The following is an 18,513-nucleotide window of genomic DNA, read 5'->3' as shown; positions in this document are numbered from 1 at the left end:
GCTCCGTCTTATTCTATAAAAATGCCCCGAGGCAAAGAATTGACTCCCCAATTACGCTCCCGCATATGTGAACTCCATTCAATCGGCTGGGGCGCCAAGCGCATCCACAGAAAACACCCAGAAATCCCCGTCGGCACTATCAGAACCACCATATCCCGCGAGCACTTACGCGATAATAACGGGACAAGACCACGCTCTGGCAGACCGCAGAAGTTGACCGAGGAGCACCGCAATCGGTTATGGGAGGCTTTGACTAGTAATCCGAAAGCTGCGAATAAGGAGTTGCTTGAGGCGATAGAGTATGCGGTGCAGAAACGGACTTTGCAGCGTGTGGTTCAGGAATTGAAGGTTGAGAAGAAGGAGCAGAAGGAGCAGAAAGAGTTGTAAAAGAAACCGGCTGAGGCTGAGACGATTCGCTCATCTACATCTATATCTACACCTACAAGCAAGCCAGAATCTACAGATCCGGTTCCTACGAGTGATCCAGCTCTTACAAGTGACCCGGAGCCTACAGAAAACCCAGCACCTGTAGTGAACCTGACGACATGAATCTTGTTCATATCTGAATTTGGGACGCGTTAAATGGCGTTATGGCGCATTGGAGTATTGCAGGAAGGCTACATACGTTAATGAACTCTTACACAACCTGGATACCCCCTGTATGGACTATCCTCGGGTTTGTTGCGTGAAATCAAAGACCGTTAATTTAGATATGATATACCCTTAGATTGTCCATATTTCGCTATAGAACAATCTACAAAGTATCTCCCCACTCGTGTGGAGAGACAGTGCTTCCCCACTTTCCCACCTGAGTGGGGAAGTAAGCATACAAGGATGTTGATCCCCCAGCTACGAGAATAACAAACGTATCAATGCGAAATAAATAACCTTGAAGATCCCTTATATAGCCTCTGAATCATTCTCGACCAGCATGCTCACATAACACCAGCCGATTTCCAATTATACACAGAATAAACCTACCATGGCCCAAGCAAACGATACCATCCCAATCCTAATCGTCGGCGGTGGTCCCTCAGGTCTAACCATGGGATACATGCTATCCCAACTAGGAGGTATGCTACACCCTTCTCCTACAACCTCACAATTCCCGGAGGAAGCACTTAGCAATTCAATTCATACAGTCCCCTCCCTAATAATCGAGCGCTACCCAACCCGTCTCGATGTCCCAAAGGCCCACGCCCTCTCCCCACGATCCTTAGAACTATGTCGCCAGTTCGGCCTTGACGTGAACGAGATCCGGAAATTAGGCACTAGTCGAGAGGATGGATGCTGGGTTAACTTTATCACCAATTTGTCTGGGAAGTTGGTGGGTAGGTTGCCGTATGAGAGGATGGATAGGGAGGTTTTGGATGCGACGCCTGCGGTATGTATATGTCTGCTGGATAGGAGTTCGGGGCTTTGCTGACTGGTTATTGGTGAATAGATGATCCATAATGTTACGCAGCCGATGTATGAGGATTATGTTGCGGAGAGGGTTAGGGGGAGTGGTTTGGTTGAGATTAGGAAGAATCATTCTTTTGTGAAGTTGCAGGATGTAAGTGATCTTGGCTCTGATAGGCATGGTTGGTGCTAACGCTTGTTAGTTCGGTGACCATGTCCTCACTACTATCGAAGATCGGGACGCGCGGAAAGAGTACACGGTCAAATCCAGCTATGTGACTGCGTGTGACGGCGCAAAAAGTCCCGTTCGACAATTTCTAGGAATAGGAAGCGAAGGAGAGGATTCCTGTGGGTTGCCTTGGACCCCAGCTGTAAAGACATGTACTAAGCCTGATACAGACGAGCCCATGATGACCATCCATATCAATGTGGACCTACGGCCAGTGGTCAAGGATAGAGCAGGGATGTTGCATTGGGTGATGGACCCAGAAGTTTCCGGTTTCATTATTGGATATGATTTATCTGGGAACCAAGTGCTGATTTGCAACTTTGACGTGGGTATCTCATATGGAATGATTGGAAACAGATATTGACAGCCTTCAGGCCGAGAAGCATCCAGTCGAATCATGGAGCGAAGATATTTGTAGGAGGATTGTCAATGCGGCCATCGGCACAGAAGTCCCCTACGATGTGATCAGCTACCGGCCATGGGTTATCAGCCGAAAAGTCGCTAAGCAGTATCGCAAAGGCCGAGTGTTTCTGTAAGTATCTTCACAAGACACTGGATGAGGAAAGAAACTAACCGGACACCAGAGCAGGCGATGCAGCCCATTCCTTCCCTCCCACCGGAGGCCTAGGGTTAAACTCCGGCCTCGGCGACGTCCATAACCTAGTGTACAAACTGTCCGCTGTATACCGCGGATTTGCAGCAGACTGTTCGTTGAATGGCTACGAGTACGATCGACGACAAGTCGCGGTGGTCAATTCTCAACAAAGCCTAAAGAATGGAAAGCAGATCTTCGGTCTGCTCAAGGCACTGGGAACCACTGATCCTGATGTATCCAAGGCGCGTGAGAATCTATACCGGAACATCGAAGATCCTGAAACCATGACGAAGATTGACGAAGGTATCGAAGGTCAAAGAGAGCACTTTGATAACCTTGGTCTTCATATCGGATATGTGTATGGAGACAGAGAGATCCCAAAGAATGCCTCGGTATACGAACCCTCTTGTACGCCCGGGGCTCGACTTCCTCATGCCTGGATAATACCTCTTTCTCCGGGACTAATCAAGCTACCAGCTATTGACTCTTCATACATAACAGAGCTATCACCGGAAGAAGTGCAGGCTAAGCAATTCTCAACCCTGGACTTGTGTCCATTCGACACGTTCACTCTAATTGCCGATGAATCGTCGGCTCCACACTTGGAGAAACGTGTTCAGTACCTGCAACTCTCAGGGCTGCTATCGTCATCTCCAAAGATTCAAGTGGTCGTAGAAGGTCGAGACTTCGGCGTTCAGCCGGGTGTCAGCGGCGAGAAATGGATTGAGCTGATGGGATTGAGAAAAGGCCAGGCGACGTTAATTCGTCCAGACCAACATATCTTGGCATGCTTTGGCTTTGAGGAGGGAGCTTCTCATGTCTTCCAGGCGTTGAGTGAATATTTTGAGTGGGATAGACTGGAGTAAATAGTAAGGGCATGTCATGTGGATTATCGCTGAAATAGGAAACTCGGCTGCCCCGCAGCAACGTCACAGCTTAGCTTCAACAAACGTTCTCCAACGTCCTACACAACTCACTCAAAAGTCAACTTTCAAAATAGAATACTTATCTTCAGTTTATACTGCTGATCTGAACTCAATTCATATCAATCTCTACACATCCACAACAATGACAGACCACGCCGACGCCCCGAATTCAAACAAGGCCTTCGTGCCTCTTGGTTAGTACCCTCAACCACCCACCCCCAAACCAAAATAAAACCAGCTAACAACTCCCAGAAAACAACCCCGAAGTAATGTCCCACCTAATCCACCAACTCGGCCTCCGCCCAACCTTCGGCTTCTCCGACGTACTCTCCATCGACGAGCCCGACCTCCTAGCCTTCATCCCTCGCCCCTCCCATGGCCTCCTCCTTGTCTTCCCCGTCTCCCAAACCTACGAAGCCTCGCGGCTCTCGGAAGACGCCCCCCTTCCCGAATACACAGGCTCGGGACCAAATGAGCCAATCATGTGGTTCAAGCAGACGATTCGGAATGCATGCGGGTTGATCGGGCTGCTACATGCGGTGTCGAATGGTGAACCGCGGAGGAATATCGTGAAGGGGTCGGATTTGGAGACGCTACTAGCTAAGGCTGAGGGGTTGGGACCTGTGGAGAGGGCGGATTTGCTGTATGACAGTAAAGCGTTGGAGAGTGCTCATGCGGATGCGGCTAGGTTGGGGGATACGCAGGCGCCTGGGGCGGAGGATAGTGTGGACTTGCATTTTGTGGCGTTTGTGAAGGGGGGTGATGGGCGGTTGTGGGAGTTGGATGGGCGGCGGAAGGGGCCGTTGGAGAGGGGGGTTTTGGGGGAGGATGAGGATGCGTTGAGTGAGAAGGCGTTGGATTTGGGGGTTAGGAGGTTTTTGAAGACGGAGGTAGCTGGGGGGAATCCGGATTTGAGGTTTAGTTTGGTTAGTTTGGGGCCTGTTTTTGATTAAGCTGCTGCATGGTGCAGTGCTTGATACCGATGAGCAGGTGAAAGATTACGTAGTATATTGTTGCTATCGATACTCCCACCACTCTTTGTCATTAAACTTAAGCACCTCATTCCCAACACCCCACCACCCAGCCGTCAAATTCCTCGCAAACACCTCCAACGCCTCATACCTCAAATCCCCAGAACCAAAGAACACCCTCTCAAAAACCTCCCTCAAATTCGGCTTCCTCGAATGAACATCCGACACCGCCGCAATAATCCTCCTAACAATCTCCCCATCCCAAACCCCTCCCTCAAGCCCATCCCTCCTCTTCCCAATAACAAGAACCTCATACGGTTTCCGCCAAAGCCCATCAACAGGCATAATCGGCTCCCCGCTCGCTGTCGTCTTAACCCACACCCATTCCTCGCAGATAACAAGCCCCGCATCATGAATAGCGTCGTAGGCTGCTTTCCGGGGTTTCTCGGCGTTGGTTATCCAGATCGCTGCTATACATTCCTTACTCTGCTTTTGCGTTTCTGTCTCTGGGGAATAGGAGAATGGGAGTAAATGCATCCGTAGAATATCTCGAATAAACCCAGAAAGACTGTCCATATCGAAATACGCCTGCGTGTTGTAGTGACGACTCCGGCGGACGGAACGGTTTGGCCATGGCGGGTCTAGGAGGATTAGGTTGAATTTGTGGGATTGGGGAAGGCCTGGGATTAGGGATTGTGCTGGGTTGGGTTGGGAGGTTGATAGTGTGCAGAGGAGGAAGTTGGATAATGATGGGATGGTGAAGACGTGTAGCTTTGCTGGGGATTCTCCGGGGATGACTAGCGATGCAGATTGTGGCGATGTATTCTTGACAATCGCATTGGAAAGCTCGGCCATGCATCCGAAGTAGTTTGCACTGGTAGATGATAGAATCACGGGTGGTTGAGGATCATCTCCAGATCCATAGCCATAGCCATAGCCATAGCCGTAACCATCATAGTGATCATGCACATCCTCGAATGATCTCTTACGAGACTCTTCCCCAGCATCAACCGTAACCCTTTCAAGACACCACTCCTGGTCGTAGCATCCCCGAATCTCACCCAACCCATCCCTCACCGGCACAATCAAATTTGCATGATAATCCCGCTCAGCAAGAGGAATCCTCTCTAGAAGCCTTGCTCTTGCGGCATCTGTTTTTGGTTCTGGGGGAGAGGAATATGGTTCCCTTAACGGTGTTGTGGATATTATATGTCTTTTTTTGGTAGATGTAGTGGTGGTTGTTGATGGTTCTGGTTGTGAAGAATGTAGTTGTTGTGTTCGGGAGAGATCCTGAGCTAGTGTGATGGAGGTGGGGATGTCGATGAGGAAAACGGTTTGTGAGGCGTTTTCATAAAGGATTGAGGACTGCTTCATCACACATAGTTGGTTATTGTTGTGGATGGGATGGGATAGGAATGTAATTTCAGGTTGCGGTTACGGGATTTTCAGCAGCACGTGTCCACTTAGTACTAGATCTGACATCTAGTTACAGATTACAAGCTCTACATGAACAAGGTAGCAAACCCAAGTAACAAATTTATATTTAGTCATTTCACGCGCTGGACAAGAATAAACAAAAAAAGGCTCCAATATCCCCGAGCAACAAGCAAACAGTCGTCGCAATACTTTTCACACTATCGTTTCATCTTTTTCGCATCCTTTCCCGAGACGATCCAGCGTCGGTCAAAGGTCCTAAGACGGTCATTGAACACATGTCGCCAAACAATCCTCTTTATATTTCATAAGGGAACAAAGAATAAAAGGAGTAGGAGAGAGAAGAAAATCCTTTATACATGAAAATAGACTCAGATAAAGTCCTTGAAGGAGGTCATAGGTCCGGATTAACGCTGTAACGCATTAGCGATTGATCCAATGTCAATTTAAGCCATGAGAACTTACTCGTCCACGTCGTCCTCCAGCAGCCTGCTGGCCCTGTACCGGCTGGGGAGGGTAGAACTGCGGAGGATACTGGTACATTTGTGCGGATCCGAGAACAGGGCTAAACTGCTGAGGGGCGTAGGCCTGCTGGTTGAGCTGGTTCATCTGGGCAGGCGGGGGCTGCGTTTGCAGTGGGCGCATGTTATCCACGGAAGGGTATCCAAAGTTGGAGTTGCCCATTGGCGGGTAGATACCAGCGGGAGAAACGCCCCGAGACTGTGCTGCCAGATAGGCCTGGTATTGCAACTGTTGCTGGGCCAGAGGAGCCATAGGGTCTTGACCAAAACCACCACCGTTAGGTGCACCAAGGCCATTCAATGGGTTGGCAGAGCCAAGACCATTAAGGGCATAGGGGTCAAAGGGTGGCTGCTGGTCAGCAGGTCTGGTGCCGTCCAGGTTCTGAGCGAGCATAGGCGGAAATTGTCCGTTGAACTGTCTGTCCATGCCTGGCTGAGGGAAGTTGGGGTTGGTTTGCCGAGACCCCGGACGGTGCTGTTGCTTCTCTGTGCCGGAGTTATCCCGATGGTGGTCCCGCGAGCCTCCGCGGGAGGAAAGACCAACCTCGTCCATCAGGCGCTTGTAGCCCTGGCTTGGGGTGGCCTTCAACTTTGTCAAGACCTTAGACACGTTCTTGACAACCTCAGTACGCATCGACTCGTCAAAGAATGGCGTAGTCAGGACCTTGAAGATCAAAGTGGCGCCAGAGGTCTGGTCGCTCAGGATCTTCTCGAGAATCTCATCTCCCGGGCTGAAGAACAAAGCCTTCAAGACAATCTCGCGCGCTTCAGGTTCGTTGCGCTGGTTGATGACCTTCAAAACAGTCAAGTAGGCGACCTTGTGGGTGCAAAGGTGGACTAGGTGAGGCACAAGTCTGGGTGCGAGCACAGTGCGACGGCGAGGGAAAGTGCAGGTGTCCAAGAACCAAGTAAGCAGTAGAGCGCCGTTAGCGTTGGTCGCAAGCTGCACGCTGTGAAGGGCAATGGCAGCCGCGAGCATGCGCTGCTGATCCTTGGTAGAGTGGTGGCTTTCAAGACAAGCACGCATGGCACGCGCACCGAACCGTCCCTGGGCAACCTCCCACATGCGGCTCAGCATGGTCTCGAAGATGAAGTCATTGTAGGGGGCACCGAAGCGCAAGCAGCACTGGAGGACGTAGTTGCCGTACTGGTCCAAGAAGAGGGGAACAGTGGACGGACGGAGAGCATCGACGATCATCTGCATCTGAGATGGGGTCTTGGTGACATCGATGATCTTCTGCGCAGCCCAGGTACCATTCTTGTGTACACCAATTTCAGCAAGATGGGCCGCAATAGGGCCCAACATTCGCTCCTTTGTGGGCTCAGAGCAGTACTCAAAGAGTTTCTGGACGACCGTGTTACCCAGGTAGTCGGAAGACAGCTCTGCGATTTCAGGGAGCATCGCATTAGCGGTGTCTTCGATCTCCTGAATAGAGCACGCTCCATTGTCGATACGCTTGCGAATGTCCCGAAGACGGGGTGCGTCGAACATCCGGGTCTGGCTCGGTTCGGGGATAGTAGCGATCTCATCCTCGAAGGCTTGGAAGGCAATTGCTTTCTGAATACTAGCAGAAATGTTGATCGAGTCCTCGTCGGTGGCACCGAATTCCTGGACAATCTGCGCCATCTCCGGCTGCAGCTCGGGAAGGGGCGGGATCTGAGGAACGAGAACTTCACTCCTGTCTCCATCGCCAATAATGTTTGACTTGAAGTTCGGGTCAGGAGTGGGAGAGGACTGGATGCCATTAGCGCCCGGTGTGCCAGTAGCAGAGGTTCCGGGAACCTTGGCGTAGCCAATCCGGACAGGACCTGCGCCTGGGAAGATCTCCTTTCCGTTGAGCAACGACTTGGCCTGGACGGCACTCTCGATGCGCTCAAAGTTGACGAAGCCGCAGTTCTTGTGGGTCAACACACGGGTCGACTCAATCTTGCCATAGATGCCGAAGATAGCCTCCAGAGACGTGACAGTAGTAGAAACGGGGATGCTACCGATCCACAGGGCGCGCGTCGGGCCATCCTGGTTGTTCTCGTCCGCCGTCTCAGCCGTTGGCCGGACAGCCAGGTTCGCGCCATTGCCTCCAGCAAGCTGCATCATCTGCACCGCTTCGGTCAATTCATCATATTCGCCGTGCTCCGGGATGTGCAGATCAGCGGCGCTGAAGCTATTGTCAAGTCGCGAAGGCGTGGCAAGGTAGTTGCGGATAGAGGATCGCTGGGGCGGTGTCTCCAGGATACCAGCAGTCCTGGCACGAGGCCGGTTGACAGCCTGGCCAGCAGCATGGTTGGCAAAGGCTTGAACGGCAAGGTTGTGCTGATGGATCTGGGCCTGAGTGGCAGCCAACTGAGCGGCCGTGGCTGCGGCAGAGGGGGTCGCGGTGCCCGAGGGAGCCTGCGAATAACGGTTCTCATATTCGAGATCCTCGTCGTCTGCGTATTTCTCCTTGGCATTTACCGAATATGATCTAAAACGGTTGTTGTTCTTCATCATAGCCAATTCAGCCAGCATAGGAGGTAATGCGGACGCCTGCTGCTGCTGTTGTTGCTGCTGCTGCTGTTGCTGGAGTAGCACATCAACAGAAGGTCGCACAAGAGTGGCCCGTGCTTGTTGTGGCGTTTCTGCGAGTCCCAGGTAGTCCAGCGTCTTCACATCGGTGTCTGCGAGTGATTCCCTCGAGAAGGATGACTGACTGGGCGAATCTGGTCCCTCCGAGGACCGGATACTCGCGAGAGTGCTAGCCCGTTCGCGTCCGGTGGACCAGTTGGACGAAAACAACGAAGGGCCGAATGGGCTAGAACCCCCCAAGTAGTTTGTTCTCTGAGGCATCGAGCCGGCCCGCAGGCGAGAAACACCACTTGTGCCGCTTCCACCAGCAGCCGGGGCAGGATTCGCACCAGTGTCGATTCCGGACACCCCAGCAGGGCGGAAGGGACTCGTCGAGGGCGTAGGTCGAGAGCTTTGGGAGATAGGCGGCTGGGGGTTCAAATCACTAAGGAGGCTACCGACGGGCGAAAACCGCGAAGGGACAGTGCCAGCTCGAGCTCTCCGGGAAGTGCTATGGAGACTACCACTCGAAGCAGGGATCAAGTCGGGGAATCCATCTTGACTCGGAGATTCGGGGATGTTTTCACGCAGCGGTGTGGAATGACCACTGGTTGGCGGGCCCCAGATGTTGGGGGAAATGCCTTCCTCTGCTTGAATTTCTCGTGCTCTACATTATAAGAAAAACCAGCATCAGAAGGAGAGTTCTTTCGCCACACAAGTTTGCTTTCTCATGGGGTAAAAAGAAAAACCTACCGCTTGGAGTACAGCCGAGTCCCGAGATCATGAGAAGGGGATCCAGCCCCTAACCGCGCACTTCCGATTGACCCGGCCGCGTTATTTAGACCATTGGAGGGTCCAAACGGCGACTTGACCGCGGCGGACGAAGACAGATCACCGGGAGAGCTGCGACCTGACATCGGTTGAGTGGTTGGAATGTAGTTGAGGTTCATATGACCGTCGGGTCGTGAAACGGGCAACATTATCGATTATATCCTTGTCTGCCTTAGTCCAGGCAGAATCTCTATATTCCCAGTCTATGATATTCCTTGCGAGAAGGTGATAATGATGGGCGGGAAAAGGTGTTCACGCTGTTATATCGGGGAGGAGGGCGGGGTTGTCGAGTTGTCGAACCAGAACGGATACGTAAGCTCGAATGAAATAGAGAATAAAAATATAAGGAATCAATAGAAGTGATTCAAACGAAGGGTAATCCGTCCAAAATGCATAAATGACCAGTCAACGTGTAGCGATGACAGATTGGTTTTGGTTGACCGTCGGGAGACGAGAAGTTGCCCACAGACCACCAGGTATAATTAAGATTTCGGGATTGGAGAAGGTCTAACACACTAAGCCGCTGAGAAAACGCTCGAAAAGACCGTCAAGGCACAGAAAACGTGTCGAATCAAGACGAGAAGAATTCGAGCGAAGAGAGGGCTCGAGTCAAAAAAAAAAAAAAAAAAGATCGAGGTGGCTGGAAGCGAATTGCGCGGCCAGTCAGGCAAAAGCGAAAAACAAAAAGTTATCAATATGGAGAAGAAGAATGATTAATCAAGAAAGGAAGAGAAAATAACAAGAGATGATATAAAATAGAGAGAAAGAGAAAAAGAGACAAGATGGAGGGAGAGGAAGAGGAAGAGGAAGAGGAAGAGGGAGATGCGAGAAGAAGAAGAACAGCTGTGAGGTTTGGAGGAGGGAAAAAGATGTGCGTGAGTTCGATCGAAGGTTGGTTGCTGCGGGCGGTGCTGAAGTCTCCCCGGGGTTCCGGCAAAGCTCAGCGTGCCCGGTTAGACGATCTGGTTGTTATTTATTGTGAACAGCTCATTGCTGCAATTGCAATGCTCCCCCTTATATCTTACTTGTATAGAGTAGTCCTGATGTTCCTGAATATTTGTTGTTCTGTTCACTCGGCGAATCTCGCATCAACCACGACTGTCTCAACATCATGCACCGACACTTTGCAATTGATTCACCAAGTCTTGGACAAAGTACAGTGATTTACAAACTAACGGTCTGTTCAGTGTGATCTGGCAATGATCATCAGATACTACAAAGGAATGGCGCAGCGCTATGGAGTACAGAGTACTCAGCTCACCCAGACTCCTGGTACTCGCGATGCACCCAATTCCCTACTCGACTGAAATCTGTCTATGCAGAAGCTTGGCAAAGACTCGAGCCTTAGATTTATCTGATCTCTGTACTCTATAGTAACAGTTGATGTTAACTAACAATCACAGCTCTGTCATACAATCCATGGAGGACACCAAAGCAGCTTGCGTTCCTGGCTTACATAGTCACACCCCGTTTCAATGATTTGCCTTGCCATCCGGCTTGAGCTGAAACACACCAGCGCCCCGCATTCCGGAAGTTTGTCAAGCTAGACGGTACGGGTGAGGAGATTGAGACCGGAAATGAGCTGACAGAGGCAGTCATGTAAGGGACATGTCCGTTGTGTGTTTGAAGATGAGCAAGGGACCAATCACATCGCGCTTTGAAGTAGCACTCCAGATGCGGTAGTCTGGGTGCTCTATCTTATCCAGAGTACAGACGGAGCACCAAGCACTGGAATTCCCGATTGGATTGTAGACACCAAGCACCAAACAATGGCCAAAATCTTACATGCTTACTTACGGGCTGGAGCACGTGGTATTCCATTCCCAACCACAGCTGCAGCTGCGCAAGGTACACACTCCGGGGTACTCCGTGCAATAGGTGGCTAACAACAGCCACTTCAATCGCACACTGTGCGTACGGAGTACCTTGATTTCGTCAATACCCCTCCGTAAGAGGGGGATAAAGTTGATAGGCAGTTATCAACCATGGAATTTTCTGAAGACATGCATAAACCCATTGTCCGCGCCATCCGTGACTCCGTATTCCAATCGGTGCCTGACAGCCTCAGGCTATGATATGCGTAAGCACCGCCACTTGTTCTGCCGGCTAATTTGTCACCGCCTTTATCTTTTGCTGAGCGTTTGATTCAAGGCGTTGGATCGGATACTCGTCGCATCTCGTCTCTCATCTTTGATCCATTGATTGCTTAGCGGTTAATGCATTTAACTTATAAGGATATTCGAATATTTTAAAACTTCTTTATTTGATCGTTGAACCATTCGACGCCTGTTTCCCCGCGCCGTAACTCCTCGCAGCCCGACGAAACCACTCCGATCCTTGAATACACCACGGTCGTACATACAAAATGGCAGAGGATGCTATCCCCCAACCCGCTTCAGAAGCGGAGCGGGTGGAATCCCTCATCTCAGGACGCGCAAAACGAAGCACCGCAGGCCGACACATGTCCGCCCTTCTCAACGCCGAAGCCGACGATGAACTAGCCCTTCTATTCGAAGAAGTCGAAGACGACAATGAATTCTACGACGCAGACCCCGACGCTGGCGAAGATGACGATGTACTCGAATCCTCCTCCGATGACGAAGACCAGGGACCCAACGCCCAAGACGAGGATTTCGAGGGAGAGAACGAGCTACAAAATCAGGCCAAGGCGGAGAAGAAGCGAAAGAAAAAGCAGGAGACTATAAATTTGCAGACGCTGCGGAAAAGAGTCAAGATTGATCCTGCTGCTGTGCAGTCAGATACGGAGCCTGCTCCTCGGCCGAAGAAGAAGTCGGAGCGGATTTCGTGGATTCCTACGGATGAGGATGGGCCTACACGGTCATCGTCGCGTCGTCAGACGATGCAGAATAAGGAGGTGACTCATGCGCGGTTGAAGGATAGCGAGGAGAAGCGTGTTCGGTTGATTGCTACGATGGAGGAGGCGGCTAAGAGGAAGGCACGATTCAAGCCCAAGGGGATGACACAAGCTGAGCGGTTGGCTGAAGCAGAGCGCGTGGAAAAGCAGAACAGCAAGAGTTTGAATCGATGGGAGGAGATGGAGAAGAGAAAGACGGAGGAAAGACTTGCGAAGATTGAAGCCCTCCAGAACCGACGTCTTGAAGGGCCTGTTATGTCTTACTGGAGTGGTTTGGCTACGTGGGTTAATGGTCGCTTGACGCGCGTTGGAAAGGTGGACATTGCGCAAAAGCAAAAACAGGATAGAGAAGAGAAAGCGAAGAAGAGCAAGAAGGCCGTTGAAAGGGATGATAAGAGCGGCAGTGGGAAGAAGTCTTCGCCAATGACAGCAGTTGGAATTTCCACGCCGGGGCTTGCTCCTGTCCCTGCTTCTGAAAATGCGCAGGGGACGGTATTTGGCGAGGGTGATGCTTTGAAGCAAGACCAGGCCCCACCAAATCAGCAAGGTGACCCTAGCACGAGTCAAGCTCAAACTCAGACTCAGACTCAGACACATGCAGACGGCCAGACCAACGGAGAGAGTGGCGATAAGACTCAGGAACAGTCGGCACCGGCAGTTACGGAGGAGCCTACAGATACTCCCACCGCTCAACCACCTACAGGGGAAACCAACAATACTCCAGATAACGATACATCGGCCAATGGAGCTTCGGATCAGAATCCAGTAGTGGGCACAGAACCACCACCTACGGAAGAGATCCGTAAAGGATCAACTGATAATGCAGACGAAGCACCTAAAGGAGACCCAATGGATATCGACCAGAAACCAGAAGAGCCGGCGAAGGAACCCGGTCCGGAAATAACACAACCGCCAGAAGAAGCATCGAAGGCTGCGCCTGCGGGGCAAGTGGAGGAGATCAAGCTAGATGCTACCCCTCAAGAGGCATCACCACCTGCACCAGCTCAGGCAACAGCTCAGATAGGGACTTCTGCACCGGCGGTTGCTGCAGCACCGGCCGAAGACGTGCCCATGCCAACACCACAGGAACAACTGGCTCCTGAAATCCACATGGATCAACAACAGCCCGTGGCAACAGATGAGGGGGGACCAGGGTTGGGGATTCCCCCGCCACCGCCGATGATAGAGCAGACGGGAAGGGCCCTTACAGTTCTGGAGAACTTCGACGATAAGACGGCACACAGCCGGGAGTTTAATATCTATTTTAATGCGAAGAAGCCGCCTAGACTTGCCAGTGAGTTCCCTTTTATCGTCATTCGTTGAAGTGGCCAAGCTAACGGAACAGAAATCTCGTCGTCACTGTGCGTGATTACGTCTCTGCCATCACGGTATCGCGATCCGGAGACCTCGCTCCCCTTTTCCAATGCATATGCACACAAGGAGATCCGCAACACGGTCGACCAACAGTATGCCTGGAGTCCGATGCTGGGTTGCTATGTTGGACCGGCGGGGGTAGCAGCGCGGGGCGTCCCGGAGCGATTTTTGGGATCATCTCAGACCGATGTTGAGGGGCAGTCGAATTAAGAGGACCGTGCTGTAGCCGGGTTGTTCTACTGGTTGTCTGCAGGAATGTCGATAACCTGATAACCTTGGAAGAAATATACGGTGTACGATATGGAAGATAGTTTGTAGTTTAGATACCCAATTTTTTGTGTTTTCGGCCATGTGTTATGCATAGCAAACGCCATTTACCTTGGAGGATATGCAGGTGAAAAGAATTCCTCAATGATTATGCAGATTGACCTAATCCCTGTCATCGCGTATTGGTCCTCCTGTTACCTCATGAATTACCCCATTGCTCACGACAATGATAAAAATAATCACAATCACAGCAGTAAATGACGGAACGAGCGTCGCGTCGCGTTGCATTATGTATTACTACTACAGTACTCCATATCTATGTCTGGTTCCGGCAAAGTCCTGATCCATTATCCAACGAGTAAAGTTTTCCGGAAGACACGGAAATCCCTCCACAAAGGCAAAAAAAAAAAAAAAAAAAAAAATTTTTTTGTGAAAACAGGATAATAATGAATTCAACGCTGCCAATGGGATTCGTAAGGCGGGGGACGGTACTTTATGGAAACATGCCATGATGTTATTCATTACTTGATTGAGACATATCCTGAAACAGTAATAAATAGAAAGGCTGTACTTCTTCTACTCTGTACAGTTAAAGCCGGAGGGGCTAAATAATAACACGGGAATTAATTATGATTATCTAGATTTCCCACAGGATTCAATAGAGGTGACAGTGACAGACAGACGGTGATAGGTAGGGCTACACATGGCCCGATCATTGGCGGTGGTCAGTCTATCTGACGTGCGTTTTTCTGGGGATGGTGTGGGTGGCTCTTCTAGACTCGGGGCCCGTGGAGCAATGACCGGACATGGTCTTTTGATCTTAACGCTAAGGGAAGTGAGGATGCCCGATGACCTGCAGATGGTCAATGATCTAGATTGATAGTCTTTGTGCTTAGTTTATTTGGATTTTAAATATAAAGTGTCTCTTCATCCCTCTGTTTTTGCCTCTGTCTATAGTACTACTCAGTCACTCAGTCTCATCTGTCAACTAAATATAGAAGTCGAGGTGAGTCTAGACAGGTCACGTGTGGCCATTGCGTGTTGCCCGCGTATCTGCCTCAGGCCGCTACTGCCGGTCTAGAACAGCAGTTGACGTGCTTTACTTACCCTATGGTCTACGCATACAAATACTGACAGTCATGCTTTCTTCATCAGCTGATCTCTCCCGGGTCCTCTTTCTTCTTTCTTGACTTTTTGAATTCTTTTCAACTACCAGCTACTACTTCTCTTGACTACCTCTCTTAACACCTTTCTTAATACCTCTCTTTCTCCCCCGCACTGCAACACTCGTTCAATTATCCTTATATCGTTCCACATTCTGAGCGATTTTCTAGACCTGTCAGCTACTCTACGTTAATCCCTCACTGCCCTTGCATACGGATTCGGCAGAATAGCAGAAAGACAGAATAAAGACAAGGAACAAAGAGCCGGACTAAGAGAAACCACAAACGGTATGCGGCTTATCTCTCTCCATTCAGAATCTCTTATCAGGTGCCACGGACGGTTTCTAACCGGAATTGTACCAGTCCACTACTTCGTATTCGCCGGTCTCAGTCGAGCTTATCACCTTTCTCGCCTCCCTCCCGAGTACATATTCACTCTGCATTATCATACATACATACATTCCATTTTTGCCTCTGTACAAGAGTGACGACCTCACGCGCGTGCTCTTGTCCAACCTCGGGGTGTTTCTGCATTGGCTGCTCGGCGTTCCAGAATCCGATCTTCACCCTTTTTTTCTACTTTTTTTTTTTTTTTTTTTTTTTTTTTTTTCCTTATCGAGTACGACGGTCTGAAACGGCATTGCCCTTTCTTCGTTCAATCCGGGAAATCTCTCATACTGTGTTGCGGCTTCCCTATCGGCGTTTCGCCCAAGGTCTACTCCATTCCGATAGTCCACTGGGAGACCGGCCCTCGCAAGTTACCATCGACTCAATTATCCATACCGGATTGTCAATAGTTCCATCTCGTGGATGAGACGAGTCTCACCGCCATTCATGACTCAAAGCACCGCTCACACCCTCCATCCCTCCCCCTTCTCCTCCTCTCATCATCACCAACACCGCCGCACTCCGTCTAATGGTTCCAAGTTGAGAGCCGTCCGGCCCGCTCTACATCGACGAGGCACGACTAATTACTCTATCCACAAGCTGGGTTCTGGTCAGGCAAAGCAATCGGTCAGTGTCGACGACGATTGCGAGTCGGAAATGGCGGCCAGTTTCCTCAATTTCTGGTATGTCCAAGAACCTTAAACCCGGTCCAGTCATCTGCGGGTTCCCTATCTATAGATAACCTTGCATCGACGCATTCATTGTTCCTCAAGGCTGACTCGTTCCGTAGTGCCATGTGCGAGAGACAGATTACTGTACCGGACAATTCTCTTCTGTACTGTAGTGAACGGTATGTTATAAAAACCTGGAAGTTTTCCCCTGGACTCCTACTAAATTTTCATAGCTGCCGCCGCAAAGACTCTTGCAAACCATTGTCAGCTTCTTGCCCCTCTACTGCCTCCATGCCTCTCTCTACTTCGCCTCCGACCTCTCCTCCCATGTCGCCGCGGGCCATCGTGGCTCCCATGACACCCACCCGCAAGCCTAGTGCTGCCATCCGGATACCCGGCGAACACCACGATGCCAAGACAGATCTTGACCCAAGCGAATGGAAGCCGGTAATACCAATGGGCTCTGTGCCCAATGGTCTCAGCAGCTTGGCGACGTCCGAAGCTTGGCACTATCTGTCTCAGTTTCACGATGAACCGATGCCACCCATGCGTCGACCTCGTGCTATCCACCGCACTTCGACGACTAGCTTGTCCGCGTTGAGTGCACCGAGTGTGTCCGGGATCGCTCTGCCGGCGTTGACTAGTACCCCGTCCACGGTCGCTTCGTCCTTTAGTAGTAACGCATCAGACGCTCCGGGACTGTTGCACGAGCCTATTCATCATCGTCCGTTGCCACCTCGCCATAGCAGCTCCAGTGTTACCAAGGGTGTGCAGCTTGTGGTACCCCATGTGAAGACTTCGGCTGAGGATGTCACGGCGCCTGACATGTCGGATCACGGGTCGATTTTCCCTGCCAGCAGTTCCATTTGGACTGGATCCGACAAGACTCTGACTAGAGCTTGATTTTTCTTACGTTTCACTATCTTTATTTGTTTCACGAGCGGGATGGACACACGGATGAGGATATCACGATTGACGGATGACTTGACGGGCGTGTTTGTTTTTTTTTTTTTTTTTTTTTTTTTTTTTTTTTTTCTTTTTGATTCCCAGCGATTCATGGATAGATTTTTAATCGGACAACCGGATAATTGCATAGGTAGATAGGTACAATTACCACTGTCTTTACTGAACACTCTCCCACTATTACTCTAGCATCCAAAACACAACACATAAACACTTCTTCTTTGGCTCCATCCATTTATCCATTCCAAGTGAAAAGAGAAAACTCACAAAAGCTCCACACAACCAAGCTCCTAAGCACAAGACCCCAGGCATACCGTGTTATCCTCGGAATGGGCCGTGCATGGAACTGTAGATGGGGACGGGGACGGGTGGTGAGTAGGCACATACATACTACGGAGTACGCGATTGATGTTTGAATATTGAACTGTAGGCCATAGGGCTGGCACTATGGTACCTATTAGTGAATAAAGAGGAATGATTTGTAGGTTCCGTTAGATCTGTGAATGTCATCAGTTTGGATATAAACATCCTCATCAGGTTATTTTGAACTTCGCCTCTCACCTTCTGCAAGAAATATCGTTGACCGTTAGAGACCTCTACTATATTTGCTAGCCTGTCTCCTCCTTATCGTACTCAAGCTCTCCAGCCTTCAAGCTACAGCGAATCTGTTTTACACTAGCTCCAACTTCGGAAACGACGAGTGTAACATCGTCTAGATTCGAAACAAACCACCCCGGGATAAATTTTCAACAGAAGCCAACAGAAAATCCAGATTAGAAAAAATCTGATAAACTATACGCGATGGCACCAAGCTTTCCTACGAACTGGAATGAGGGACATTATCAACATTAATCGACTGGTGCCTTGTACTGCATACACGCAGACGATATCTTCAAGGATATCAAACAGGTGACAGAGGCATCTTGCCATCATTTCAATGAACCCCGAAATTCCTCAAGTGAAAGGGTCGCTCGCAAGCGTGGTTTCAGAATTTTATGGATGGATTCTCGTACTAGAAGCACATGGTATGACGCGGAGAATTGGCCATATGTCATACCTCAATTACAGTCAACGGCTGAATTTTCTTTTTCTCTCAAGGGAATCTTCAGATGGAACCTGCCTTTTCCGGGACAGAGGCTTGAGAGTAGTGAGTTCGAGAAAGCGTGGACCGATGATGACGAGGTTTCGACACAAGGCAGGCCGTTAGACGAAGAAAAACATTAGCTATGTTGATATTAGTATGCTAAGGAACACTCAGAAACGGCAATTTCCGACTGACATATTTGAAACCGGATTTTTTTCGCTGGGAGTTGCTGAAATCCAGTAACGTGGAGTTTAGTCGTCACGGACGGTTCCTTGAAGG

The 18,513-nt window shown here is 50.2% G+C and overlaps 6 protein-coding genes across 6 annotated transcripts; 4 read left to right on the top strand and 2 right to left on the bottom strand.

The window, feature by feature from the left end:
- Positions 1 to 982: 982 nt before the first annotated feature.
- On the top strand, positions 983 to 3,091 carry ASPGLDRAFT_119011 (uncharacterized protein; the record flags this gene model as incomplete). The annotated part of the gene is made up of 7 exons (XM_022540010.1): positions 983 to 1,073; positions 1,143 to 1,384; positions 1,445 to 1,555; positions 1,605 to 1,749; positions 1,801 to 1,955; positions 2,005 to 2,162; positions 2,215 to 3,091. 7 exons carry the CDS (start codon positions 983 to 985, stop codon positions 3,089 to 3,091), a joined length of 1,779 nt encoding a protein of 592 aa, XP_022404824.1.
- Positions 3,092 to 3,293: 202 nt separating this feature from the next.
- ASPGLDRAFT_118716 (ubiquitin carboxyl-terminal hydrolase) lies at positions 3,294 to 4,104 on the top strand (the record flags this gene model as incomplete). The annotated part of the gene is made up of 2 exons (XM_022539981.1): positions 3,294 to 3,345; positions 3,404 to 4,104. 2 exons carry the CDS (start codon positions 3,294 to 3,296, stop codon positions 4,102 to 4,104), a joined length of 753 nt encoding a protein of 250 aa, XP_022404823.1.
- A 63-nt stretch (positions 4,105 to 4,167) lies between these two features.
- Positions 4,168 to 5,496, bottom strand: ASPGLDRAFT_118107 (MT-A70 family; the record flags this gene model as incomplete). The annotated part of the gene is made up of 1 exon (XM_022539929.1): positions 4,168 to 5,496. The coding sequence occupies one exon, from the start codon at positions 5,494 to 5,496 to the stop codon at positions 4,168 to 4,170; it is 1,329 nt and encodes a 442-aa protein (XP_022404822.1).
- Positions 5,497 to 5,645: 149 nt separating this feature from the next.
- ASPGLDRAFT_43267 (putative RNA binding protein Jsn1) lies at positions 5,646 to 10,080 on the bottom strand. The gene is made up of 3 exons (XM_022545784.1): positions 9,373 to 10,080; positions 6,022 to 9,286; positions 5,646 to 5,969 (listed from the first exon to the last, which is right to left on the bottom strand). Exons 1-3 carry the CDS (start codon positions 9,597 to 9,599, stop codon positions 5,964 to 5,966), a joined length of 3,498 nt encoding a protein of 1,165 aa, XP_022404821.1. The 5' UTR covers positions 9,600 to 10,080; the 3' UTR covers positions 5,646 to 5,963.
- Positions 10,081 to 11,628: 1,548 nt separating this feature from the next.
- ASPGLDRAFT_164980 (putative signal transducer) lies at positions 11,629 to 14,138 on the top strand. The gene is made up of 2 exons (XM_022542589.1): positions 11,629 to 13,619; positions 13,671 to 14,138. Exons 1-2 carry the CDS (start codon positions 11,816 to 11,818, stop codon positions 13,907 to 13,909), a joined length of 2,043 nt encoding a protein of 680 aa, XP_022404820.1. The 5' UTR covers positions 11,629 to 11,815; the 3' UTR covers positions 13,910 to 14,138.
- Positions 14,139 to 15,729: 1,591 nt separating this feature from the next.
- ASPGLDRAFT_43264 (uncharacterized protein) lies at positions 15,730 to 17,228 on the top strand. Its single transcript, XM_022545783.1, has 3 exons — positions 15,730 to 16,199; positions 16,307 to 16,366; positions 16,421 to 17,228. Exons 1-3 carry the CDS (start codon positions 15,964 to 15,966, stop codon positions 17,088 to 17,090), a joined length of 966 nt encoding a protein of 321 aa, XP_022404819.1. The 5' UTR covers positions 15,730 to 15,963; the 3' UTR covers positions 17,091 to 17,228.
- The last annotated feature ends 1,285 nt before the right edge of the window (positions 17,229 to 18,513 follow it).

This window comes from Aspergillus glaucus (genome assembly GCF_001890805.1).
Source record: "Aspergillus glaucus CBS 516.65 unplaced genomic scaffold ASPGLscaffold_3, whole genome shotgun sequence".
NCBI lineage: Eukaryota > Fungi > Ascomycota > Eurotiomycetes > Eurotiales > Aspergillaceae > Aspergillus > Aspergillus glaucus.
Note: the sequence above shows the minus strand (reverse complement) of the source record. Positions and strands in the feature narration are given on the sequence as shown.

Coding starts and splice junctions, on each gene's coding strand:
- ASPGLDRAFT_43267 (XM_022545784.1), bottom strand. CDS start 9,599: ATGTTGCCCGTTTCACGACCCGACGGTCATATGAACCTCAACTACATT. Junction 9,287..9,372: donor ACTCGGCTGTACTCCAAGCG/GTAGGTTTTTCT, acceptor CTTATAATGTAG/AGCACGAGAAATTCAAGCAG.
- ASPGLDRAFT_164980 (XM_022542589.1), top strand. CDS start 11,816: ATGGCAGAGGATGCTATCCCCCAACCCGCTTCAGAAGCGGAGCGGGTG. Junction 13,620..13,670: donor GAAGCCGCCTAGACTTGCCA/GTGAGTTCCCTT, acceptor CTAACGGAACAG/AAATCTCGTCGTCACTGTGC.
- ASPGLDRAFT_43264 (XM_022545783.1), top strand. CDS start 15,964: ATGACTCAAAGCACCGCTCACACCCTCCATCCCTCCCCCTTCTCCTCC. Junction 16,200..16,306: donor GCCAGTTTCCTCAATTTCTG/GTATGTCCAAGA, acceptor CTCGTTCCGTAG/TGCCATGTGCGAGAGACAGA. Junction 16,367..16,420: donor CTTCTGTACTGTAGTGAACG/GTATGTTATAAA, acceptor AAATTTTCATAG/CTGCCGCCGCAAAGACTCTT.